This window comes from Hyaena hyaena, unplaced genomic scaffold (assembly GCF_003009895.1).
Source record: "Hyaena hyaena isolate Hyena2069 unplaced genomic scaffold, ASM300989v1 scaffold_15, whole genome shotgun sequence".
Lineage (NCBI taxonomy): Eukaryota > Metazoa > Chordata > Mammalia > Carnivora > Hyaenidae > Hyaena > Hyaena hyaena.
The window spans coordinates 3,827,050-3,849,573 of NW_024080647.1; the positions used below are offsets into that span (position 1 = coordinate 3,827,050).

Genomic DNA, 22,524 nt, shown 5'->3' on the forward strand with positions numbered 1-22,524 from the left:
TGACCCATATCTGCACTTTAAGAAGCCCTGCCCTCAGGAAGGTATGTAACTAATTAAGGCAAAAAGAGAGATAAGGACCAAACCCCTAGGAAAGACTAACTACTGGGGACAGTGGAAAGGGTACTAGTAAAGGAAAATTAGAAGGAAGAGTAGAAAAAAGTGATGTCACAAAAGCCAAAAAAAATAGAGACTCAAGAAGAAGGTATATTGTCTCATATACATGTAGGATACATGACCTACATACTCTGTCTTATATACATGTGCATGCATGTCAGGTAGTCAAGGATACTTTTGCCACTGAAGCCTAGAAAAGATTTTGACTAAATATAGAACCTAGAACCTAGACCAAAAGTCAGCAAGCTTTTTCAGTGAAGGGCCAGATAATAAATATTTTAAACTTTGTAGGCCATGTGCTCTCTATTATAACTGCTAAATTCTGCCTTTCTAGCACAATACATAAATGAAGGAACGATGTATTCCAGTAAAATTTACTTCATGGACACCAAAATTTAAATTTCACGCAATTTTTGTGTGTCATGAAATATTATCTTGATCCCCCCCCAACTGTTTAAAAATATAAAAACCATTTTTAACTCAAAAGCAGGCCATAGTTGGCCAGCTCTTGAACTAGAATGCAGGGGCTGGTTTTAAAGTTTACACAGGGAAAGAGAATATGACTTTGCTTCCAAATAAGACAAAACTGAAATCCCCGAGTAAAGCTAGGAATGTGGTAGAGGATGTAGAAAATCCTTAGTGAGAGGATGACAAGAAAAATTCTGCCCATTGTTTCTGCCTGCTTATCTAGATATTATAAACATTAAAGTCTCCTGGGGTGCCTGGATGGCTCAGTCGAGTGTCTGACTCTTGGTTTTGGCTCAGGTCAGTGAATTTGAGCCCCTCATTGGGCTCTGCACCGGACTCTGTGCAGAGCCTGCTTGGGATTCTCTCTCTCCCTTTCTCTTTGCGCTTTCCCCTCCAAACAAATAAATAAGCTTAAACAATTAAAAGTCTCACGAGTCCTGCACCATGCAGATTGACACTAACCATTCTGAAGTGGGGAATCTCCAAAACCAAACAATTCACTAAACTGTTTCCGGAGCAGTGAAACCTCTAGAGTTAATACAATGGCAACACAGGGCAACAGGATTTCTGCAGAAAAACATCCTCGCTGAAAAGGAGTTCCTGATTTGAAGAAAAGTCTTTAAATTACGTGAGCATTATATCTCCTCTGAAGGAGGGCCACCAGGAGGATTAGGATTGGCACCTTGAGAAAGAGGCCACAGGATGATTGTTGTAAATGACTAAAGATTTTTAGGAAGGAATGGAAACCCAGAGGGAAGAAGAGTCACTTGACATCGACAGGAGATTTTTGGTGGCTTTGTAAGAATAGCTTCAGTCGTGGTTAGCCAGGAGGCAAGTTGAGCAATGAGTGAGAGATGAGGAAACAAAGATGACAAGTTTGCCATAAGAGGAGAGAAGTAAGGCAGTGATTGGAGAGCACTGGGCAGAGGAAGCCACGTGTGTGGGTTCGGATGAAGAGATTGCTCACCTCCTAGTCTCTGTAGCATTCCTGAATTCATTCTACTTTCTCGTTTGCACTGCTCTTGCCTCAGTCCGGCTTTCTTTTACCTTTCATTTAGTTCAAAGGTCAGCTAACCGATGTCTGCTGGCCACACTAGCCCACTGCTTGTTTTGTAAATAACAGTCTACTGTAAAGTTTTATTACATGGTCACATGCATTCATGTGTCATCGAGGATGTGTTATCGAGGACTGCTTTCCTTTCCTGCTTCAGTGGCAAAGTGAGTAGTTACAACAGAGACCATCACCCACAGACTTTAATTATTTACTGCCTGGCTTTTTGCAGGAAAAGGTTGTCAATCCCTGACCTAGACTTGTGACATTATCACACAGATACTTGTCAATCTAAGATGTAGCATTCAGGTTCCTTCTGATCTAGTTTCCGATCTAGTAGTACTTGGTTTGTTACACATGTTCTTGACTGAAATTGAACTGCTTTTTACTTTGCCCTGTATTCATTCTTTCTCCCTCAGGGTCTGTTCTCTTCAAATGAAGATAAGAGCTAACATTTTGTTGAACTTAACTTTGTACCAGGCACTCAGCTAGACAATGAAGTGTATTATCTCTTTTAATTCTCATGACAGTCTCATGAGGTTAGAATTGCCATTATGGCAACAAGTAATAATTGATAATAAAACTTACCTAAGAGCATTGTTGATAGAATGTGTATAAAGTGATTGACACACAGTAGATACATAATAAATGGTAGATACAATGCTGTTTGTATTGGTATTTTTCCTTCTTTTTAATTAAAGTATAATTAATGTACAGTGTTAGTTTTAGATGTACAGTATAATGATTCAACAATTACATTACTCAGTGCTCATCATAAGTGTACTCTTAATTCTCTTTATCTATTTTACCCATCCTCCCACCCATATCCTATCTGGCAACCACCAGAGTCTGGGTTTTTTTGTTTTGTTTTTTTCTTTGTTCATTTGTTTCTGAAATTCCACACATGAGTGAAATCATAGTGTTTGTCTTTCTCTGACTTATTTCACTTATCGTTATACACTCTAGGTTCATCCATGTTGTTGCAAATGGCAAGATCTTTTTCTTTTTTATGGCTGATTAATACTCGTGTGTGTGTACGTATCACATTCATCTATTGATGGACATGGGTTGCTTCCGTATCTTCTTGGCTGTTGTAAATAATGCTGCAATAAACAGGGTGCATATATCTTTTCAAATTAGTGTTTTCATTTTCTTTGGGTGAATACCATAGTGGAATTAATGGATCATATGGTAATTCTATTTTTAATTTTTTGAGGAAACTGCATAGTGTTTTCAACAGTGGCTTCACTAATTTGTATTCCCACATTACAAATTAGTTTTGCCCAGCATTGGCAACGGGGTTTCTTTTTCTCCATATCCATCTCCTGGCCACTTGTTAGTGTGTGTGTGTGTGTGTGTGTGTGTGTGTGTGTGTGTGTGTGTGATTTTTTATTGTAGACATTCTGACAGGTATAAGGTGATATAGCATTATGGTTTTTATTTGCATTTCCTTGATGATCAGTGATATTGAGCATCTTTTCATGTGCCTGTTGGCCAGTTGTATGTCTTCTTTGGAAAAATGTTCAAGTCCTCTGCCCATTTTTTAATTGGATTATTTGTTTTTCTGGTATTGTAGAAATTCTTGATACATTTGGAATATTAACTCCTTACTAGATATATCATTTGCAAATATATTCTCATTCAGTAGGTTGCCTTTTTGTTTTGTTGATGGTTTCCTTTGCTATGCAAAAAGCTTTTTATTTTGGTGTGCTCCCAATGGCTTAATTTTGCTTTTGTTTACCTTGCCTGAGGGGATATACCTAGAAAAATATTTCTATGGCTGATGTAAAAGAAGTCATTATTTATTTATTTATTTTTAGTCAAGCAAGGCATGCAGAACAATACCATTGTTTATACCTGTCTCCCCTATTTCTCATTCTGTTCCTAGAAACAACCACTTAAAACTTCTAATTTGGGGAGGGTTTTTTTTGGTATTTACATTTCTAATTAATATACATATATAATTCTTTCTTGACTTTTTTTCATTTTAAATGTCATATTTTTTACTTTTTAAGGTTCACTACTTAGCTCTCTTACCAACACCATCCCCACCCACCCATCCAAGAAGCACACTAACCCTAACCCTTCCTCTGTCCTTCCAATGTGGTTATAGCGTTCTTGGTTGTTAAACCAGTATTCCGTCCTTTTTAGACAAATGTGTTATTTACATCTAAGCCATGTGGTGTATACCAAGTTACATTTTGATTTGCCATTCCTTGTTCTCTGCACTTTTTTTTTAGATTTTTTTTTTTTCATTTTTCTAGCAGGCAAGATAAATGTGCAGTTGACCCTTGAATAATTTGGGGATTATACCTTTTAACCTCTCCAAAACTTAACTATTAAGAGTACTAATGAAGAGAAGCATTACCGATAACAGTTAACACATATTTTGTATGTTATATGTATTATATACTGTATTCTAGAGAAAAGAAAATGTTATTAAGAAAACCCTCAGGAAGAGAAAATACACTTACAGTATTTGTATTTATGGAAGAAATTCTCTGTGTAATTGGACCTGTACTTTTCAAACCCATGTTGTTCAAAGCTCAGCTATATTCTAACATGAAAAGGAAGGCAGTAATCAAAGAGACACTCCGATCTCTGAGGTTGCTCAGAGACTCCAGGAAAGAGCTGGGCAAGCAAGCTGTGGGGACAGCCCTCCCTCTCCAGGCTCCCGTGGCCTTCCTCTCTACTTTACTTAGCTTTTCTTTGCTCTTTTTGTCAGCTTTCTTTTTTCTGCCCGTTAGAGTTATTTCCCTTCCTCTTGTTTCATAAAGTGAACTGGTTGTTCTCTAGGCCTGTTGGTGAGCTGTCCGCCTTCCTTTTATGTCTCTCCTCTGGCTCTCCTGTTTCATGTCTCCTCCTGAAAAAAGGGTATATGGGAAGTAAATGTATGAAATCTTGCCTATTTCTGGACTTTTCAGAACAATGTACTTAGTTGTTGGTCCCCTCATGCATTGTGCTCGGTATTCAGTGGCCCTTCCATCTGGCGGCTCATGTGCTTCAGTTCTGGGAACATTAACTATGCCTTTGATTTTCCCCTCTCTGTATTCTCTCTTCTCCCTTTCTAGAACATCTATTTATGATTTTTGTGTATAATTTTCTTCTCTTCCACCCATTTTTCCATTTTTCTTTTCTAATGTCTGTAAGATATCTTCAGTTTTATCTTGCAACTTTTTTTTAAATTCTATCATATTTCTTGTTTCTAAGACTCTCCTGGTTTTTTTTTTTTTCATAAATGCAGTATTTTCTTTCTGCCAAGCCAGTTACCACATAAAGGCTCCTAACAATTTGTGACAGTACAAGATAGACTCTGATTAGGTGTTGAAATGTTTGGTATTGATACTGGGTGCTATAGTAGAAAAGGGTCTAGAGAAAGTACCATGTGCCAAGAAAACTTGGGACAAATCATGGAGAAGGTGGGATAGTCTCTGGACCTGGAATGTAAGTAAGTTTGGGTACATGAGGAACAGCGGTATTGGGTGGTAGAAAAGTTGCTTTTGCAGCCAGGCCCAGCTGGGTCACGGTGAAACCTGTGAAGGTCCAGCCTCTCTCTCAGTTTCCTCATCTGTAATGGGACTGATAATATTTACCCTGTACGGTTGCTGTAAGGAGAGAAGGTATATATGTACAGTGTTTGACACATAGTTGGAATTTAATAAATATTCTTTATTCTGTAAGTTCCTTGAGTCTGGAAAAATATCTTCTCCAGCCAAACTCTTAGTAGGGTGCTTGCTACATGGTGGGGTCTTAGTATAGCTAATGAGTGAAAAAGTTGAGTAAGGGAATAAATGAATGAGGAAAGGGGAGCACCCCAGGCAGAGGAAATAACAGAAATAGTGTCAGAGAAATTGGAAATAAACATGTTACATGGAAAAAGACAGCTGGGATCTTGGCCTGGCTAAAAAAGTATATATATGTACAAGTATTTATGGAAATATGTCTGGAAAGCAGGGCCAATACTTCTGGAGGGCTTGGGAGGAGAGGGGACTGACAGATATCATGGGGCCAGTATAAAACATTGAAATTAATGACCAGATTGGGGTTAGAGAGCTTCTGCCTCAGAGAAACTAAGCTAATTCCAGTTTCCAACATGAACATTTGGGCAAGGGATTTAAACTCCCTGAACTTGGAGAAATGATCCCTGCTCTGTCTACCCCAGAAGGTGGTAATAATCAGGATAAAATGAGCCAGCAGATATAAGTCTGCTTTCTAAGTTTGTGGCAAAGTTTCATTGGCTCAAGAAGCAAGTAGAAAAAACAGAAATCCTTGTTGATTCACATGGCTAAAAAAACCACCTGACTTTACATCTTTGGAAGCAATAACTAATAATCCATGATGACATGGGGTATGTCTTCACCAAAAAATATTTCTTCTCATGCTCTTTCCTTAATTTGGCTATATATCATTTTCCTTTGGAACTTTCTCAGTACCTAGACTAATGCTGTCCAGTCCACTAGCCATTAGATACTTGAGGATATTTAAATTTAATGAAAACAGTAAAATTTAAAATTTGGTTCCTCAGTCACTCTAGCCACAAGTCAAGTGTTCAGTGGCCGCATGACCTAGTGACTTGCATTTGATCATTGTAGCAAATTCTGTTGGAGAGTGCTGGGCTTGACTATATAGAATTGTATTATGTATTTTTATATATGTTTTTAAATACGTACTTTAGTATTGTAGCATGTATTTATGTTATTCTCTATGAACTCAATATATAAAGCAGGTAAGTGAAGCTGGTCTCTTTAAAAACATTAAGCTGTTTTTTGTTTGTTTTTTTAACCTGCCTGGGACTCAGTTGATTGTTTAGACTCAGTGGCTTTCTACTGAGAACAGATTCCCTAACCTGAGGGAAGTTAATGGATTTTCTTAATTAGGAAAGTAACAGGATGTAGAAGATTAAATGATTCAAAGAGCTTCTAGCCTAATTGGAAATGTAATTGATTATGTTTTGCCAGATATCATTTTAAGAATGTCTTTTCTTTTAAGATGCTAAAGAAAACCCTTATGGTGAAGATGACAATAAGAGCCCATTCCCCCTGCAGCCCAAAAACAAACGCAGTTATGCCCAGAATGTGACTGTCTGGATCAAACCCAGTGGCCTCCAGGTAATATTACAGTTCAAGTTGCTTTCCACTGGGGACAGGAGGACGGATTCTGGCAGGCAGGCAGACATTTGATTTGATTTTCCTTTCCTTTGATACTTAGTAACCCATTTACTTCTAATGTTCATCATTATTTCCAAAAAAGAATTGAGGTAGCCTACAGTAAAACACGTATGCAGCAAAATCACCTCTTAGAAAATTTAGAGCAGTACAAAACCTAGAGGAAGAGGGAAGACCATTGTGCCAGGAACCCAAGGCAAATGATAGTTGTATTTGAGCAATTGTCTCTGAGCTTCCTGCTACCAAGGTCAAAAAAGCAACATGTAGGTTATAAGGTTTTTCTTTTCTTTTTTATAAGGAAGTATGTCAGTTCTAAAGAGACACATTTTCCTAGCATTGAATTTCAGTGTAAGATTTTTGACATGGTGAGGCATTGGCATAATGGGTTTTATCTTTAGCAACAGTTTTGAGAAAGATATAAAAATCTCTATGGGGTTATTTCTTCTGTCCCCACGGTAGAATCCAAGTAATGGCATTACACTTTAATTCTACAAAAACCACTTTCATGGGAAGGTAAGATGATACTATTACAAGGTATGTTGCTTTCAGGCAAGGTACTCAGTGATGCTTCTCCTTCCACTGACATGTACTCCTTTCTGACTGTTTTTAAAAATCACTTTTTTCGGGGCGCCTGGGTGGCTCAGTCCGTTAAGCGTCTGACTTCAGCACAGGTCATGATCTCGGGTTCGTGGGTTTGAGCCCTGTGTCGGGTCTGTGCTGACAGCTAGCTTGGAGCATGGAGCCTGTTTTGGGTTCTTTGTCTCCCTCTCTCTCTGATCGTCCCCTGTTCATGCTGTCTCTCTCTCTCAGAAATAAATAAAACATTTAAAAAAATCACTTCTTGAGCCTTTTTCTCATTTGAGCACCATCTTCTTTTTCTTTGTTCCTTCAATGAATTCAACCTACACCAAATGAGAAGAGGCAGTTAAGCCACCTGGCAAAGGAAGTAGCTTCGGTTTATGGCACAGTTTCTTCTATCCCCCTTTCCATGGAGACTGGACACATCCTGTTGTGGCTAAGAGGGTAGGGTTTGTTGGAAAATTAGGTTCTCTCTTTCTCTCATCATCCCTGATGGCACTTCCCTGTCAGAAGAGTAGCTGAATTTTTCTTAAACTATTTTTAAAATTTTATTCTGGTCTGGATGTATATATTTTTGGTTTGTTTATTTTGAGAGATAGAGCAAGCAGGGGAGTGGCAGAGAGAAAGTGGGAAAGAGAGAATCCCAAGCAGGCTCCACGCTGTCAGTGTAGAGCCCAATGTGGGGCTCAGACTCATGAACGGTGAGATCATGACCTGAGCTGAAATCACTTAACTGACTGAACCACCCAGGCGCCCTTGGGTGTATTTATTTTTTATTCTGAGAAACACACAACATGAAAGTTATCATTTCAGCCATTTTAAAGTATACCATTCAGTAGCATTTAGCACAACCATAATGTTATACAGTCATCATCACTCTGTGGCTCTCGAACATTTTCATCACCCCAAACAGAAACCCTGTACCCATTAAGCAAGTCAATCTACATTACCAACTTCGCCCAACCCATGGCAACCACTAATCTGCTTTTTGTCTCTGTGGATTTGCCTAATCTAGATATTTCATATAAATAGCATCATATAATTTTGTGTTTTGGCTTCCTTCACTTAGCATGTTTTCCATGTTCATTCATCTTACAGCATGTACCAGTACTTCATTTCTTTTAATGATGGCTACATTTATTTATTCATTCATTCAGTTGATGAACATTTGAATTGTTTGCACCTTTTGCCTATTATAAATAATGCCACTATGAATATTTGTCAAAAATTTTTTTCCTAAGAGTTTTGTAGTTTTTGCTCTTACATTTAAGTCTCAGCACCATTTTGAAAAATTGTTTTTTGTATACACTGTGAAGCAAGGGTCCAGCTTCATTCTTTTACATGTGGGTATCCAGTTGTCTGGGCACCATTTGTTGAAGAGACTATTCTTTTCCCCCAGGTCTTGGTGCCCTGGCCAAAAAGCAGCTGGCCACAGATGTATGGATTTACTGGGTATGTTTTTGTGAGACAAGTTCATTTCTGTCACCAGGGGATTTATTATCAAACATTTTGAAGGAAGGAGGTGCTTTTCTAATGTTGAGCAGAACAGTGACATTAACTCAGAAGGGATTCTCTGTTCCCATATTCATTTGTCTAAACATTTAGAGAGATCCTTTTGTATTCTTACCCATTACCACAGAATCCTAATGTTGAAATCTTTTTACACTTAACAGACAGATGTACAGAAGATTTTAAGAAATGCAAGGAAACTACCTGAAAAAACACAGACATTCTATAAGGTGAGACTGTCAGAATTACAGTGGAAGAGGGTGGGTCCTGGGATGTGTGGGCCACAGTAGTTAAGAGTGTGGGGTAGCAGAGTGAACATGGACAGGAATTAGAAATGGTTAGCTTATGCCTCAGTTTTTTCATTGATAAAGTTGATAGAAATGATAGGTCCACTGCTGCCCTAAAATCCAAGACGTAGAAGTGTTTAAATGGCCTGGCTCTGCAGAAGGGCTCCTCCGTATAGGGGGTGCTATGAATGGCTGAGGGAAGGAGTTGAAAGAATCTGTGGGTCAAAGCCCTTAACCCTCATCAGCACTCTTGAGTATCCAGCCAACCCCAGGCAGCCAGGGCGACTTCCTAGGCTGCTGATCTTCCAGAGCATTCTTACTGTACCAGACAAGCTGCTTTCAGGAATGACTACTAACATTGCACTTTTATGAATTGCAAAAGGATGGCCCCCTGGGATCCCGCCTAGCTGAATCCAGAACTGTTGACGGAGGGAATAAAGTTGTAACTAGTGAGTGGAGTTGAGGGGGTTATTGAAGTACACTCCTTGTTTCTCTCCTGTCCATCTGGTGTTTAGCCACAATTAAATTAAGTGGTGGTGTGAGGTATGCCGTGTTGTCACTTGTAGCCTAGCTACTAATATATTATGGTGCACACAACGTACCTCAGGCTAGCATCTCTTCCCAGAGAACGTATGTGCTACTTTGTCTGGGTGTTACCTCATTACCTTTATGTCACTGGTGTCTTCAAACCTAATTATGTGGCAAGGAAAATCAACCTTAATCAGAGTTCAAGCAGAGAACTGCTCAGTCCACCATGCCCTCTCCTCCCCGTGAAGCCAGGTTCACACGGCCATTAATGACCACTACTTGGCTGTAGTCCCTTTCTTCCCTACACACAATTGTCAGCCATCTTTCTGAACTGTTCACCGATAGTAGAGAGGTGGTCAGAAAGTCCACTTCTCTTCTGGTTTTATACAGTCCTACATACCAGATGTGGAAGGGCCTCTGTCGGGCAACAGTCAGCCCCTCCGGCAGCCAAGGACAAGGTCATCCTTCTTGTTTTGTAAGTGAGACCACTGAGACCTGGAGAGGCTACACAGCTTGCCTAGATTGCACTGCTAAGTGGTTTTAGGGGCACTTGGTATTTCTCTGCTTCTATCTACTACCCGGCCCTTCTTTTTGTGGCAGTCTCTCAGATCAGGCTTCTTGAATCCTCCAGAGCCTCCTCCAAGCGTGTTCATTGTTGTTCGGCCTGAGGCCCAGCCAGAGAGGAGGCACCAGAGGGTTCAGAGCCCTCTGGGGTTTGAGGCACGCCTTTTCCATACCTGAGTAACAGGAGAAAGGTAATCCTCCTGAGAGTTACAAGTGAATGATTTGTGACAAGTGTGTCTTCATGTTTGGTGTAAGCACTCAGGCTGCCAGCTTTCTGATCACCTGTAGAGGACCTGGTCATGTTGTGACACTCTTGTGTTATTGGCATCTCTGTACCAGCATTTGTTCTCCTATAAAAATGCTCACTGAAGTTCGGGGATCAAGGAAAACTAAGCTCAGCAATTAGAAAGTATGTGATAAGAAAAATGCATTTTAGAAACATTGGTGTTTCGTTTTTTTAATCTTGTTTCAGGAGCTAAACCGTTTACGAAAGGCCGCCCTGGCATTTGGTTTCCTGGACCTGCTCAAAGGGGTGGCTGACATGCTGGAAAGGGAGTGCACACTGCTGCCTGACACGGCACACCCGGATGCTGCCTTCCAGTTGACCCATGCAGCCCAGCAGCTCAAGCTCGCCAGTACTGGCACCTCTGAGTACGCAGGGTATGAGCACAACATCACACCTTTGCACACAGACTTCTCTGGGAGCAGCACCGAAAGAATGTGAAGCAGACTTGGGGAGCCTTCCTTCTTTTGTCATTTCAATTGAAAATGATTTAGGGTAGAAACTTTAATTTACTCACCTCTGTGAGAGCCACCAAAAAGCTCCCTGAGGCTGCCTCAGAAGCACCACTTGCTGGTTTCAAGGACTCTGCTAGAATCTGAGGGAGGTTCTGAAGAGTGGTTGCCCTGTTAGGGCTTTGACTTGAGCTTTTGGGGGCTGAGTCTTTAAGCCCAAAAAACTGCTATTGCTCCCACGAGAAGTGGGATAAGTCCTGAGAAACTTAAAGGACTGATGAGCACAGAGCTCTCTCCCACTTCCTCAGGAAACCTAACCAGCAAGGGCTCTCCAACTTCCTGAAAGGCACCTTTTCTTTGCCTCTCCTTTCTTAATCATAAGGACATTTTCAAGCTCCTGTTCTTGGAATGAGCAGCCCAGACTGTCTGCGAAGTCTAATGCCATTAAGTTTCAGATCTTTCCTTAGAACTTGGGCAAAAACTTGGTGGTAACCCTTTGGTAGGTCTTGAGATGCAGACTTTTAAACAGCAGCCATAAATGTATAAAATGATTTCCATTTCTTCAAGGTTTTGTCATTTGTTTTTTTTTAATGAAAATAAAATACTTGATTTTCTATGATGGATTCACTGGGAAACTAATGGGTCTTTGCTTTTCAGTCTGTCCTATCACCCGAGTGTAATTTCAGCTTCCGAAGTGCCACAGATTCATAAATCCTCAGAGTTCCTAGGGTTCCATATGAACTTCCTTGTCTCTGACACTGATTAGGTCTCTGCCTAACCCAGGTTCCACCCAAGTGGATTCTGACAAATCACTGTAGTCAGTTAAAAGTACCATTTCATTAGCTAGCTTCATGATATTAGGCAAGTCAAAGAACTTCTCTAAGCTTTGTTTATGTCATCAGTGCTTTTCAAATTGTTCTGCAGACTTCCTTAGGTATTATTCCCTCTCAGGCTTCAACCTGAGCAACCATTTAACACGCTGAACTGCTATATAATGTTTTGCTTGAACAAAAGACTTTATTATTAACAACTTGAAAACCTATCAGACTAAATGATCTTTAAACACAGGTTATTAGGATTTTGATTGTAAATGTTTAATAGAAATACACAATCTTTTGCTTTCTCAGACAGCAATAAAGGAGTTTATAACAATCACTAAGAATACAGGATTCTGCCACAAAGATGCAGCATATACTGCAAAGCTGATCTGTTCAAATAAACATAGAAAGTCAACTGAAAGAACAGAAGTTAACACAAACAAGTGTTGACAGAAGTTACAGACATGCAAAATATCCTTCAGTGCAATGAACCTGTAAAAAATCAGCCAGCCTATGCTAATCAGATGTTTTTAGGTCAAACCAAGTTTCCATATTGGGCTCAGAGAAACCACGTAACTCATTGAGTCCCCTTTCCCCCAAGAACAACAGGAATGGCAGAACAGAAAGAGCTATCATGCTCTTAAATTCTTTTATACAAGCATTACTTCTAACATATTTTACTTGGTTAACTTGGAATGTAGTAGAGAAAACAAGGTTTTCGACAATGACCAAACTTTGCAGTGTCTGGATTTTTCACCGTTCCTCTCTTGAGTTTCCTGCCAGGAAGCTTTGTTAAGCTTCTCCAGCCAAGGTTCTCGGTTTTCATTGTCTGACCACAGACAGGTGAAACAACAGTAAAGCAGGTGTTTTTGAGGTCAGTTCTATCAGTCACTCTGACAGGTATACAAGTAAATGGACTCAGCTGGTGCAGAGGAGGAGAACAAGGTTTTTTATGTATATGCACAGCCTATAGGTCTGTTTTGTCTGCTCCCAGTTTCCCACAGTCTGCACTACCAGCCACTGCCTTACTGCCAGTTTGACCCTGCTGATTCCCTGTAGCCATTCAGGTTTGAAACTCTTAAAATCTCATTGTTTTCTAACTAATGTTTCATCTTTCTCTAGTGTTGAAAATAGTTCTGATTTAGCCAGGAATGAAGTAAGTGATCATGGTGTTCAAGGTTCTGACCGGTTTCTCCCAAATCATTCTGTGCCTCCCATGCACACACAGGTAAGCACGAAGCAGGTGGTGTTAGAAGCTAAAAGATTCAGAGGTAATGGGTGTTCGTTCTCTAGCTCCACTCAGACTCAGAAATGTTTTATCAATGACCGAGTTAAACTTGGTTTTCCAAAAATGAATACCACCCCATTTAACAGGTAACTCCTTGGGTACAAAATGTATTAGGTCCTGCATGAGTCACTTTCACAGCTCCCTGTAGAGGCAGTGGTTGGTTTTTTTCTTCCTCACAAGCAACAGCTGTGAAGAACAAATCCCAGCTATAAGACTGGCCAGTATCTGGCCCACGTGACAGTGACTGGACAAGGAGTGCGTGGTAGTTGGGCTGAGTCTTTTGCGGTCATTAATGGAACACACAAGAACAAACCTGTCATCAGATACCAGGAACCCAGGTCATGCAAGTACTACACTAAGATAATACAGTAAATTCAGGAATGTTACCAGGATAAAGGGAGAATTTAATCATTTAACTTTAAAAAAAACTTTTACATCAGTACAAGAAGGTAAAACTGTAAGAATTATAGATTAGGCTCAAACTGGCAAGAAATCATCTCAATCTGGTTTTAGTGAACCTTTTTCTTTTTTTGTCCATAGCGCCGCCTGCGCTGTTTATAAAGGTGACGAAAATTTATGTACAACCCTGAAAAAGAAAAGCAGCCAATGAGAAAAGGGAATCTTGGTCTGTATTTATAACCAGAAGCTCTTGGGACAAGGAGGGTCTCCAGATGTCTCCTTGTCATGTACCACAGCACTGTGCTTCCTGCAGCGTGCTTAGAAATGACAGCTTCAAACCAGGTTGTTAGCCGTGCACTGGAGACCCCTCCCTTCTCTCAGGGGTCTACAATTTAACTCTCCTCCCATATTCTAATGTGAAAATTTTCAAACATGCAGAAAGATTAAAATACTGTACAGTGAACACCACCTAGATTTAGACTTCAACTTTTTATTGTATTCGTTTGAACACATGCCCAATCCCACCTCATCTTTGAGGTATTTCACTGTGAGCAGCAGACATCAGTATACTTTACCCCTAAACATTTCATTAATTAGAGTCCAATTTTTTTTTCTTCCTTTTAAGGTAAGATTTACACAAAATGAAATATACAACCTTAAGTATAAAAATAACCCAATTTTTAATATAACATGTACTAAGCACTAGTCTAAAAGGTATGAGACACTTTTCTAGGAAGTAAATTAGAAAATGCAGGATTTCAGAGTCAGAAAAAACTTTTTAGTCCTACTTGACCACTAGGACTTCTGTAACTTAGCCTCACCTGTTTCCTCATTGTACAACAGGATTAAAAACCCGTATTTTAGGGGCGCCTGGGTGGCTTAGTTAAGCGTCCGACTTTCACTTAGGTCATGATCTCGCGGTTCGTGGGTTTCGGCCCCGCGTCAGGCTCTGTGCTCACTGCCAGCTCAGAGCCTGGAGCCTGTTTCAGTCTGTGACTCCCTCTCTCTCTGACCCTCCCCTGCTCACGCTGTCTCTCTCTCTCTCTCCTAGAAATAAATAAAAAACATTTAAACAACAAAAAAAAACCCCGTATTTTACAGGGTTACTAAAATAATTTCTATTAGGAAAAGCACCTTCATCTATATGAAATGTAACTGGTTGTAGTCCTGCTTCTAAATTATGCAAATTTAGGATTTATTTCATTCTGACGAATAAGAACTACATTATTCATTGCAGGCAAACTAAATAGGACTATAAAACCTTGTAAATTAAGAGTATGTGACAATATAACCTGAAGAAAAGCCACTAGAGTTAATGAACATTAAAATACCTCTACTCTTCTAGTAAAATATTTCAAGGGTCTTTCCAATACTGATTCCTCTTTAACACTTTAAGCATGCATGCCTCATGGCGCCTACTTGTAGTAACGCCAGATTTATCTAGTAATGAGGGTAATGAGTTTTTTTTAATGAGTGCATCTTCCAAATTGAAGCTTACTCCCTTCAAGGACCAAACATTTTAACATTTTTGGTCAGAAATCTTTCTAAAATATCATTTTCTCATACCATGCACAAAAATAAACTCAAAATGGATAAAGGACCTGAACGTGAGACAGGAAACTATCAACACCCTAGAGGAGAAAGCAGGAAACAACCTCCTTGACCTCCACCGCAGCAACTTCTTACTTGACACATCCCCAAAAGCAAGGGAATCAAGAGGAAAAATAAATGATTGGGACCTCATCAAGATTAAAAGCTTCTGCACAGCCAAGGAAACAACCCAGAAAATTAAAAGGCAACCAACGGAATGGGAAAAGATAGTTGCAAATGACATATCAGATAAAGGGTTAATATCCAGAATCTATAAGGAACTCACCAAACTACACGCCCGAAAAACAAACAACCCGGTGAAGAAATGGGCAGAAGATATGAACAGACACTTCTCCAAAGAGGACATCCAGATGGCCAACAGACACATGAAACGATGCTCAGCATCCCTCCTCATCAGGGAAATACAAATCAAAACCACACTGAGATACCACCTCACGCCAGTCAGAGTGGCTAAAATGAGCAAATCAGAGAACTCTAGATGCTGGCGAGGATGTGGAGAAACGGGCACCCTCCTGCACTGTTGGTGGGAATGTAAACTGGTACAGCCCCTCTGGAAAACAGTGTGGAGGTTCCTCAGGAAACTAACAATAGAACTGCCCTATGACCCAGCAATAGCACTGCTAGGAATTTACCCAAGGGATACAGAAATGCTGAGGCATAGGAGCACATGTAGCCCAATGTTCATAGCAGCACTCTCCACAATAGCTAAAACATGGAAAGAGCCTAAGTGTCCATCAACAGATGAATGGATCAAGAAGATGTGGTTTATCTATACCATGGACTACTACATGGCAATGAGAAACAATGAAATCTGGCCATGTGTAGCAACATGGATGGACCTTGAGGGTGTTATGCTGAGCGAAATAAGTCAGGCAGAGAAGGACAAATATCATATGTTTGCATGTATAGGAGGATTAGGAGGAACTTGACGGAGGAACAAGGGGGAGAAGAAGGGCAGAAATGGTGGGGGAAAGGGAGAGAGGCAAACCATGAGAGACTCTTGAATGCTGACAAAAACTGAGGACTGATGGATGTGGGGGGGAGGGGGGGATGGGCATGGAGGAGGACACTTGTGGGGATGAGCACTGAGTGTTATGTGGAAACTAATTTGACAATAAACTATTTGTAAAAAAAAAAAAAATCTTTCTAAAATAAATGATACCCTCTCTGAAATAGGAAAGAAGGAAAAAGTGAGTAAAACTTAACCTTTGGCAAATGATCTCTACCCATAATGTAGAATATTTAACTGTGCTTCTGCCACATGCTGGTACCCTGAGGGACTCCTAAAGGGTATTTTAACAATGCTAAATGATCAAGACTACTGAGCTTTCTGGATTCTCAGGTTTACCTTTTGTGGTCTTCCTCTCACTGGGATACCCACCATCCAAGATGGTCCCCCGTGATCCTACCTTCTGGTATCTCATTCCCTTGTGTGTCCCCCTTCTCCCCGCCCTGCCCACATTCTATTAGGTTGGTCTGTGTAGCCAACAGAATGTGGCAAAAGTGATGGTATGTCAGTTCTGAGATTAGGTAATAAAAGGCAGTGTGGACCTGATAGAGGTGCTAATTAGGTCTACAATGATAATCATATTAAAATATATAAATGAATCAAATCAACATGGTATATATCTTAACTTTACACAATGTTGTATGTGAAATATATTTCAATTAAAAATAGATAAAATTTAAAAGCAAAAAAGAGTGTGGCTTCTGGCTCTCAGACCACTTGTTCTGGGGGAAGCCATGTCATAAGCACCACATGGAGAAGTCCTGTGGCAAGAAACTGAAGTCTCCTGTCTACAGCTACAAGAGTGAGCTTGAAGCAAATCCTCCAGCCCCAGTCAAGCCTGCAGAAACTGCAGTCCCCATTGGGCTGCCAGCCTGACTGGACCCTCAGGAGGGACCCTGAGCCACCCAGCTAGACTGCTTTCTGACCCTCAGAAAGATTGTGAGATAACAAACATTCTCTGTCTTAAGCTATTAAGTTTTGGGGTAATTTGTTACACAGCAATAGACATCTAATATACTATCTGCTCTCATACCCTGCTAATAGAAGAGCAGACACCCATACTTATTTAGGGCCACCTTAAGATTTTTGAGAACTAGGGGCGCCTAAGTGGCTCAGTCAGTTAGGCGTCCGACTTCGGCTCAGGTCATGATCTCATGGTCCATGGGTTCGAGCCCTGTGTCAGGCTCTGTGCTGACAACTCCAGAGCCTGGAGCCTGTTTCAGATTCTGTGTCTCCCTCTCTCTCTGCCCCTCCCCAGCTCATGCTCTGTATCTGTCTCTCTCAAAAATAAATAAACGTAAAAAAAATTTTTTTTAAGATTTTTGAGAACTAAAACAAATACATAAATTAGATTAAAATGCATTATTAGAACTTTATAGAAAGTAAACAGTCCTTACAGTTAGGAAGGCTTTTACATTTCTCATATTTGAAATAATTAGGTTTGCTTCTTTTAATTCTTAGTTTTTATGAATTAAGGCAAGAATTTATGATTTTATATAAAAGTAAATTAATATATAAGCAGGTTTTACATAAGGAGCAGGGTGGGGGCCAAGGGAGCTTTTTCCTATTGTTAAGAAGAATGCTTTTTTGACATCTCTTAGCTGCTCAAAGGCCTTTACTGTCTTCTTCACTCCTTGCTACTGGTGGTATTACCACCTCTGTGAACTTTGGATAAGAAATGTGTCCGTGAAATTAGTAAAATTCAAATGAACTTCTTACAAGAGCTTCTTACATTGTTTTAAACATGAAATATGGTGAATTCCCAATGACCAAGAGCACTGCAAGAAGATAACTCAGCCACTGGAGATTTGGAAGATATACGTAGCACATTATCCTCATGGGTCCGTTTTATACAAGTAATGTTTTTCTAACTCGACTACTCTTATACAAAGAAAAATCCTAATATGGACTTAGAAAACTTTGAATCACTAAGAAGTGACAGGAAAAAGTCTATTATAGAGCCAATACTTACCTAAAAATAATAGTATGAGATAAATCTGAAGAAAAAAGGAAAATCTAACTTTGATTTTCACTGGATATGGCAATGTGAAACTGAATCTTCCTGTTTCATTGAATACTGGAATAGACTGGATCACTGAGACAGCTGAAAGCAGAAATCAGAACTTGTCAGAAACAAATGAAATACAGTCCCATCTAGAGAAGCTTCTAACCCCACAGAGTTTTAGTTCTGGGTGTTGAAAATGCTTCATCCTTCTTAATACAGAGGGCTCGTGCCTCTTCCACTCCCCGGCCCCCGACTACTTTTCATGCGATAAACTTCCACGCTGACAACAGCAAGATGAATGAGGAACACTCATTTTGATAGCACTGAGTTTCAGTCTTCTCTAAAATGGTGAGAAAAAGCCCTACTTGACTCACCCACTGTGCGTTAGGATAAAATGAAGTTGTCGCTAAGACCCTGCTGTGGAAAAGTTCAAATACTTTATAAATAGGAAGCATACAATACATGAACAACCAGCTTCCAAACTTTACAAAAACGAGCTACTTCCCTGAAATAGTATGGGTACCATGAGTACTATTGAAGGAAGCCACTAGAAATTCTTAAGTCTAACACCCATATATCAGACTAAGGCTGGCACACGAAGGAAGGAAGCTAAGCTATCCTTTAGGTTAGCTATTCTTTAGAACTAAGCTTATAAAAACCTAGTGTTCTTGAAAGTACCTTCTGCCAAACATCCCAGAGGATACAAGGGTATCCACACAGTGTAACGAAGCCATGTGAGCACCTTCCAATCCATGTCAATGCAGGAAAGCATGTAGAAGGGGTACCTATTGAAAATAAGGCATTCAGATGGGAAAAGCCACTTCAGGTCCTGAATGCAACCTTAGAAACATCATTCAAGAAGAATCATTTCACATTTAGCCACAATGGCTTCTTCGGAACAGAATTCTAATCCTGGGCTGTCTACCCACAAACTCCCATCACACATCTCCAGTTTTCAATGGATGTGAACCTTCTTTGATGGCAGACTAAGTTTAGGTCCTAAAACAACCTTCTTTGGAATAGTTCAGTATATGGAATGAATGCTCAGAAGCTCTTTGGCTTTATTCCTAGTTCTAAGATCCTTATTCCTAGATCTATGTTCCAAGTAGGTAAGGATGACAAACACTGACAATTTATCCCTCGATCAATGAATGTCATCAAAATTTAAGTATACAAAAGACCCCTTATCTAGAATCAGACATCCTCTATTTAAAATGAGGTAACACAAGAGGCACCTGGATGGCTCAGTCGGTAAAATGTCTTGACTTTCAGCTAGGGTCGTGATCTCATGGTTCATGACTTTGATCCCTGCGTCAGGCTGTGTTCTAACAGCTCAGAGCCTGGAGTCTGCTTCAGATGCTGTCTCTCCCTCTGTCTCTGCCCCTCCCCAGTTTGTACTCTGTCTCTCTCAAAAAATAAGTCAAACATTAAAATAATTTTTTACAAGAGAAAACAAAAAATTTTTAACAGAGTTAATGATAAGTACCTATAATCTTGTACCTTAGTATTAGCAGATTTAAGAGGGTATATGGGATACTGTGGGATACAGACCACTGCTAAGATACAATCTGGGGTTGCTCCTGCTTCTCCCTCTCAACTGTTAACTTTACCTGAAGACTAGAGCTGAGGAGTCAATGTGTAAAATCCTTTCTCCACCTGACTGAAAAAGAAGTGGAGTATGTACAGTCTGGTAGAGAAGAATACCTCTACTATTATTGGATCTTTTTTTTTTTTCTTTAAAGATATTTCTTCTCTTGACAATCGAGAATGGAAGAATCAGGTAAGTGGATGATTCAAACTTCAGTAATCTTGTATTAAAAGATTTCTATCATTCCTTCTAGAAGACTGGTATTCACTAGTTCCATCCAGTCTGGCTGCTCCTTCAACCCCATGTTTCTTCAGCCTTTTCAAAAATATTTCCATGTGGATAAGTCCCCTCTGTCCAACAAGACAGCAAGAAGGGTAGCACAGGCCTTTGATTTCTCTGGATCTCTCCTCCCTCTGTTCTGCAGTGCCCATGCTGGTACTATGATTGTTTAACAAAAAACAAACAAATAAAAACCTATGTGTCTCCTTTGTGGAGTTCCCAGATTCAGCTAGAACTCTCCACACATGTGGAACCTTAATCTCAAATCAAATGAGACTCAGAATAAAACAGCAACTCCAAAAGAGAGCTGTTCCAGAGAAGGGAGAAGCACTTCTACCCACCTGAAGATTTCAACTGCACTCCATATATAGAACACAAAGAAAACCACAGCTTTGTTTTGCATTTCTTCCATGGTGCCAAAGATGATAAACAAAATGAAATTTCTTCCAAAAAGCTATTAAAAGAACCCAGAGGAGAGAAAAAAGTTTAAAAATAAATTCTACAAAAACTATATAAAAGTGTCACCTGAAACCTAGCCCCTCTAAATTTGGGGTAAATAGGAAAAGACTGAGCTTGGCTAGTTTAATTCTCTGTTCCATCTTTGGAACAAGTTAAGCACCCAAATGAGTCTTTCTGAATAGACTGTGCATATGTTTGTAAATATATATCATCACAAATAGCATCAAACATGGTTTAAAGACTACTGCCAAATGGACATTGGTGTCTGCATAGCACAAGTTAAGAACAAGAATATCACCAGTGTGGCAGCCCCTCATAAGTAACTACTATCTTGTGTTAACCATTCCATTGCATCCCTCTACATGTTTACTGCTTATGTACATATTTCTAAATAATATACTGTTTCACTGCCTGTTTTTAAACTTTTGGAAATAGAACGTATCATTCTGTGACTTGTTTCTTACTCCCATCTTGTTTCTGAGATTTGTCCGTGCTACTGCATGTGGCACTGCCCAACTCCAGAAGGCTTTACTCACATTGCATTCTACGTGACTGACACTCCCTTGTGATGCAACAATAACTGAATCTGTCCCTTCCATCTTACCCTAGAAATGCTATCCTCATGCTTATCTGCAGTAGTCCTTGATATACAAAAAATACTATTGCATATTAGTGGGTCACTTTGTATCTGCTTTCATTTTTTAGACTGAACAAAACAGCCTCTCTCCAAGAACAGAAAACCTAGAAATAACAAAGCCACTATATTAATACCCTGTTCCATGCAATGGATACTATCAGAATGTCAGAGCTGATGTACCAGAAAAGAGTAGAACTATAAAAACAGTACTCCAGAGGCACGTAGGTGGCTCAGTCAGTAAAGCAGCCAACTTTGGTTCAGGTCATGATCTTTTGGTTCGTGAGCTTGAGCCCCGTGCTGGGCCCTGTACTGACAGCTCAGAGCCTGGAGCCTGCTTCAGTCTCTCTCAAAAATAGATAAACATATATAAAAATAAATAAATAAATGAAACAAAACAACAGTACTCCAGAAGAGACTAACCAACCATCACCTGCTTCCCCAAGTCTAGGTGGGTGGTATTAAATAGTATATTGAATACTGTACTGTATTCAATAGTATACCTAGCAATCACATAGTTAGGAAAGAGGGCAAGGAAATTAAAAGACTTTGATGTCCTATTCCTGATAGCCATCTTACAAATATTAGGAAATAATGCAGATGTATGGTTGGGAGGGGGAGAAGAGTCAAAAACGTCACCTTCAAATATGGAAGAAAGTCAAAAGTGAAAAGGGCTCCTAGGATCACACTGCCTTCACCTACCCAAGATGGGAGGAGACCAAGCAGATCTCCATCTGAGAAGACTGGGTAGGTAAGGTCTTTCTGCTCCTGCTTGAAAATCAAGTTTTGCTAGTTTTAAAGCCCTTTTTATCACTTTGTAATCAAGCAAAAAAAAAAAAAAAAAAAATGGCAAAAATCTACTTTGGAAAATATCCCTGAGGCTTACAGTTTTCCTCCTTGNGGAGACCAAGCAGATCTCCATCTGAGAAGACTGGGTAGGTAAGGTCTTTCTGCTCCTGCTTGAAAATCAAGTTTTGCTAGTTTTAAAGCCCTTTTAAAAAAAAAAAAAAAAAACAAAAAAAAAAAAAAAAAAAAAACCTGAAATGGCAAAAGTCTACTTTGGAAAATATCCCTGAGGCTTACAGTTTTCCTCCTTGTTCAGATAAAACAATGCTATTCCTGTTAAAGAGATTTTTCCTAATTGAGACTTCTTAGAAAATTGTGGCATACTGACTAAATACTGAAATCTTTCCTTCCCCACCCCAGAGGTCAATTATTCAATACCTGGATAAGACAAGGTATCACTGGTGACCTGATGACTCCAATTGCTGCATTGATAGTTTCCACAACTGACAGCATCTGGCAGAAATACATCATGTCGGCCAAGGTGTGGAATGTGTCATAGAAGGACTCTACGGGACAAAACCACATTAAGGGTAAATCAAGTGGCAAATTCCAACAGAATTATTTCTCAACTAGATACCTCCTTACATG

The 22,524-nt window shown here is 39.7% G+C and overlaps 2 protein-coding genes across 3 annotated transcripts in view; one reads left to right on the plus strand and one right to left on the minus strand.

The window, feature by feature from the left end:
- The window catches only part of INTS14 (integrator complex subunit 14), a 30,135-nt gene extending 18,569 nt beyond the window's left edge, over nt 1–11,566 (plus strand). Inside the window, exons 10-12 of the mRNA XM_039219120.1 lie at nt 6,623–6,741; nt 9,051–9,116; nt 10,738–11,566. Coding sequence (XP_039075051.1) covers nt 6,623–6,741; nt 9,051–9,116; nt 10,738–10,989 — 437 coding nt within the window. The 3' untranslated portion in view covers nt 10,990–11,566. The remainder of the gene's footprint in view (nt 1–6,622; nt 6,742–9,050; nt 9,117–10,737) is intronic.
- Nucleotides 11,567–12,069: 503 nt separating this feature from the next.
- Nucleotides 12,070–22,524, minus strand: part of HACD3 (3-hydroxyacyl-CoA dehydratase 3) — a 39,366-nt gene continuing 28,911 nt past the window's right edge. For both annotated transcript variants that reach the window (XM_039219136.1, XM_039219131.1), the window contains 5 exons: nt 22,315–22,442; nt 20,339–20,451; nt 18,809–18,915; nt 18,098–18,229; nt 12,070–13,692 (listed from right to left, as the gene is read on the minus strand). In XM_039219136.1, the coding sequence (XP_039075067.1) occupies nt 13,616–13,692; nt 18,098–18,229; nt 18,809–18,915; nt 20,339–20,451; nt 22,315–22,442 (557 nt within the window). In that variant the 3' untranslated portion in view covers nt 12,070–13,615. The remainder of the gene's footprint in view (nt 13,693–18,097; nt 18,230–18,808; nt 18,916–20,338; nt 20,452–22,314; nt 22,443–22,524) is intronic.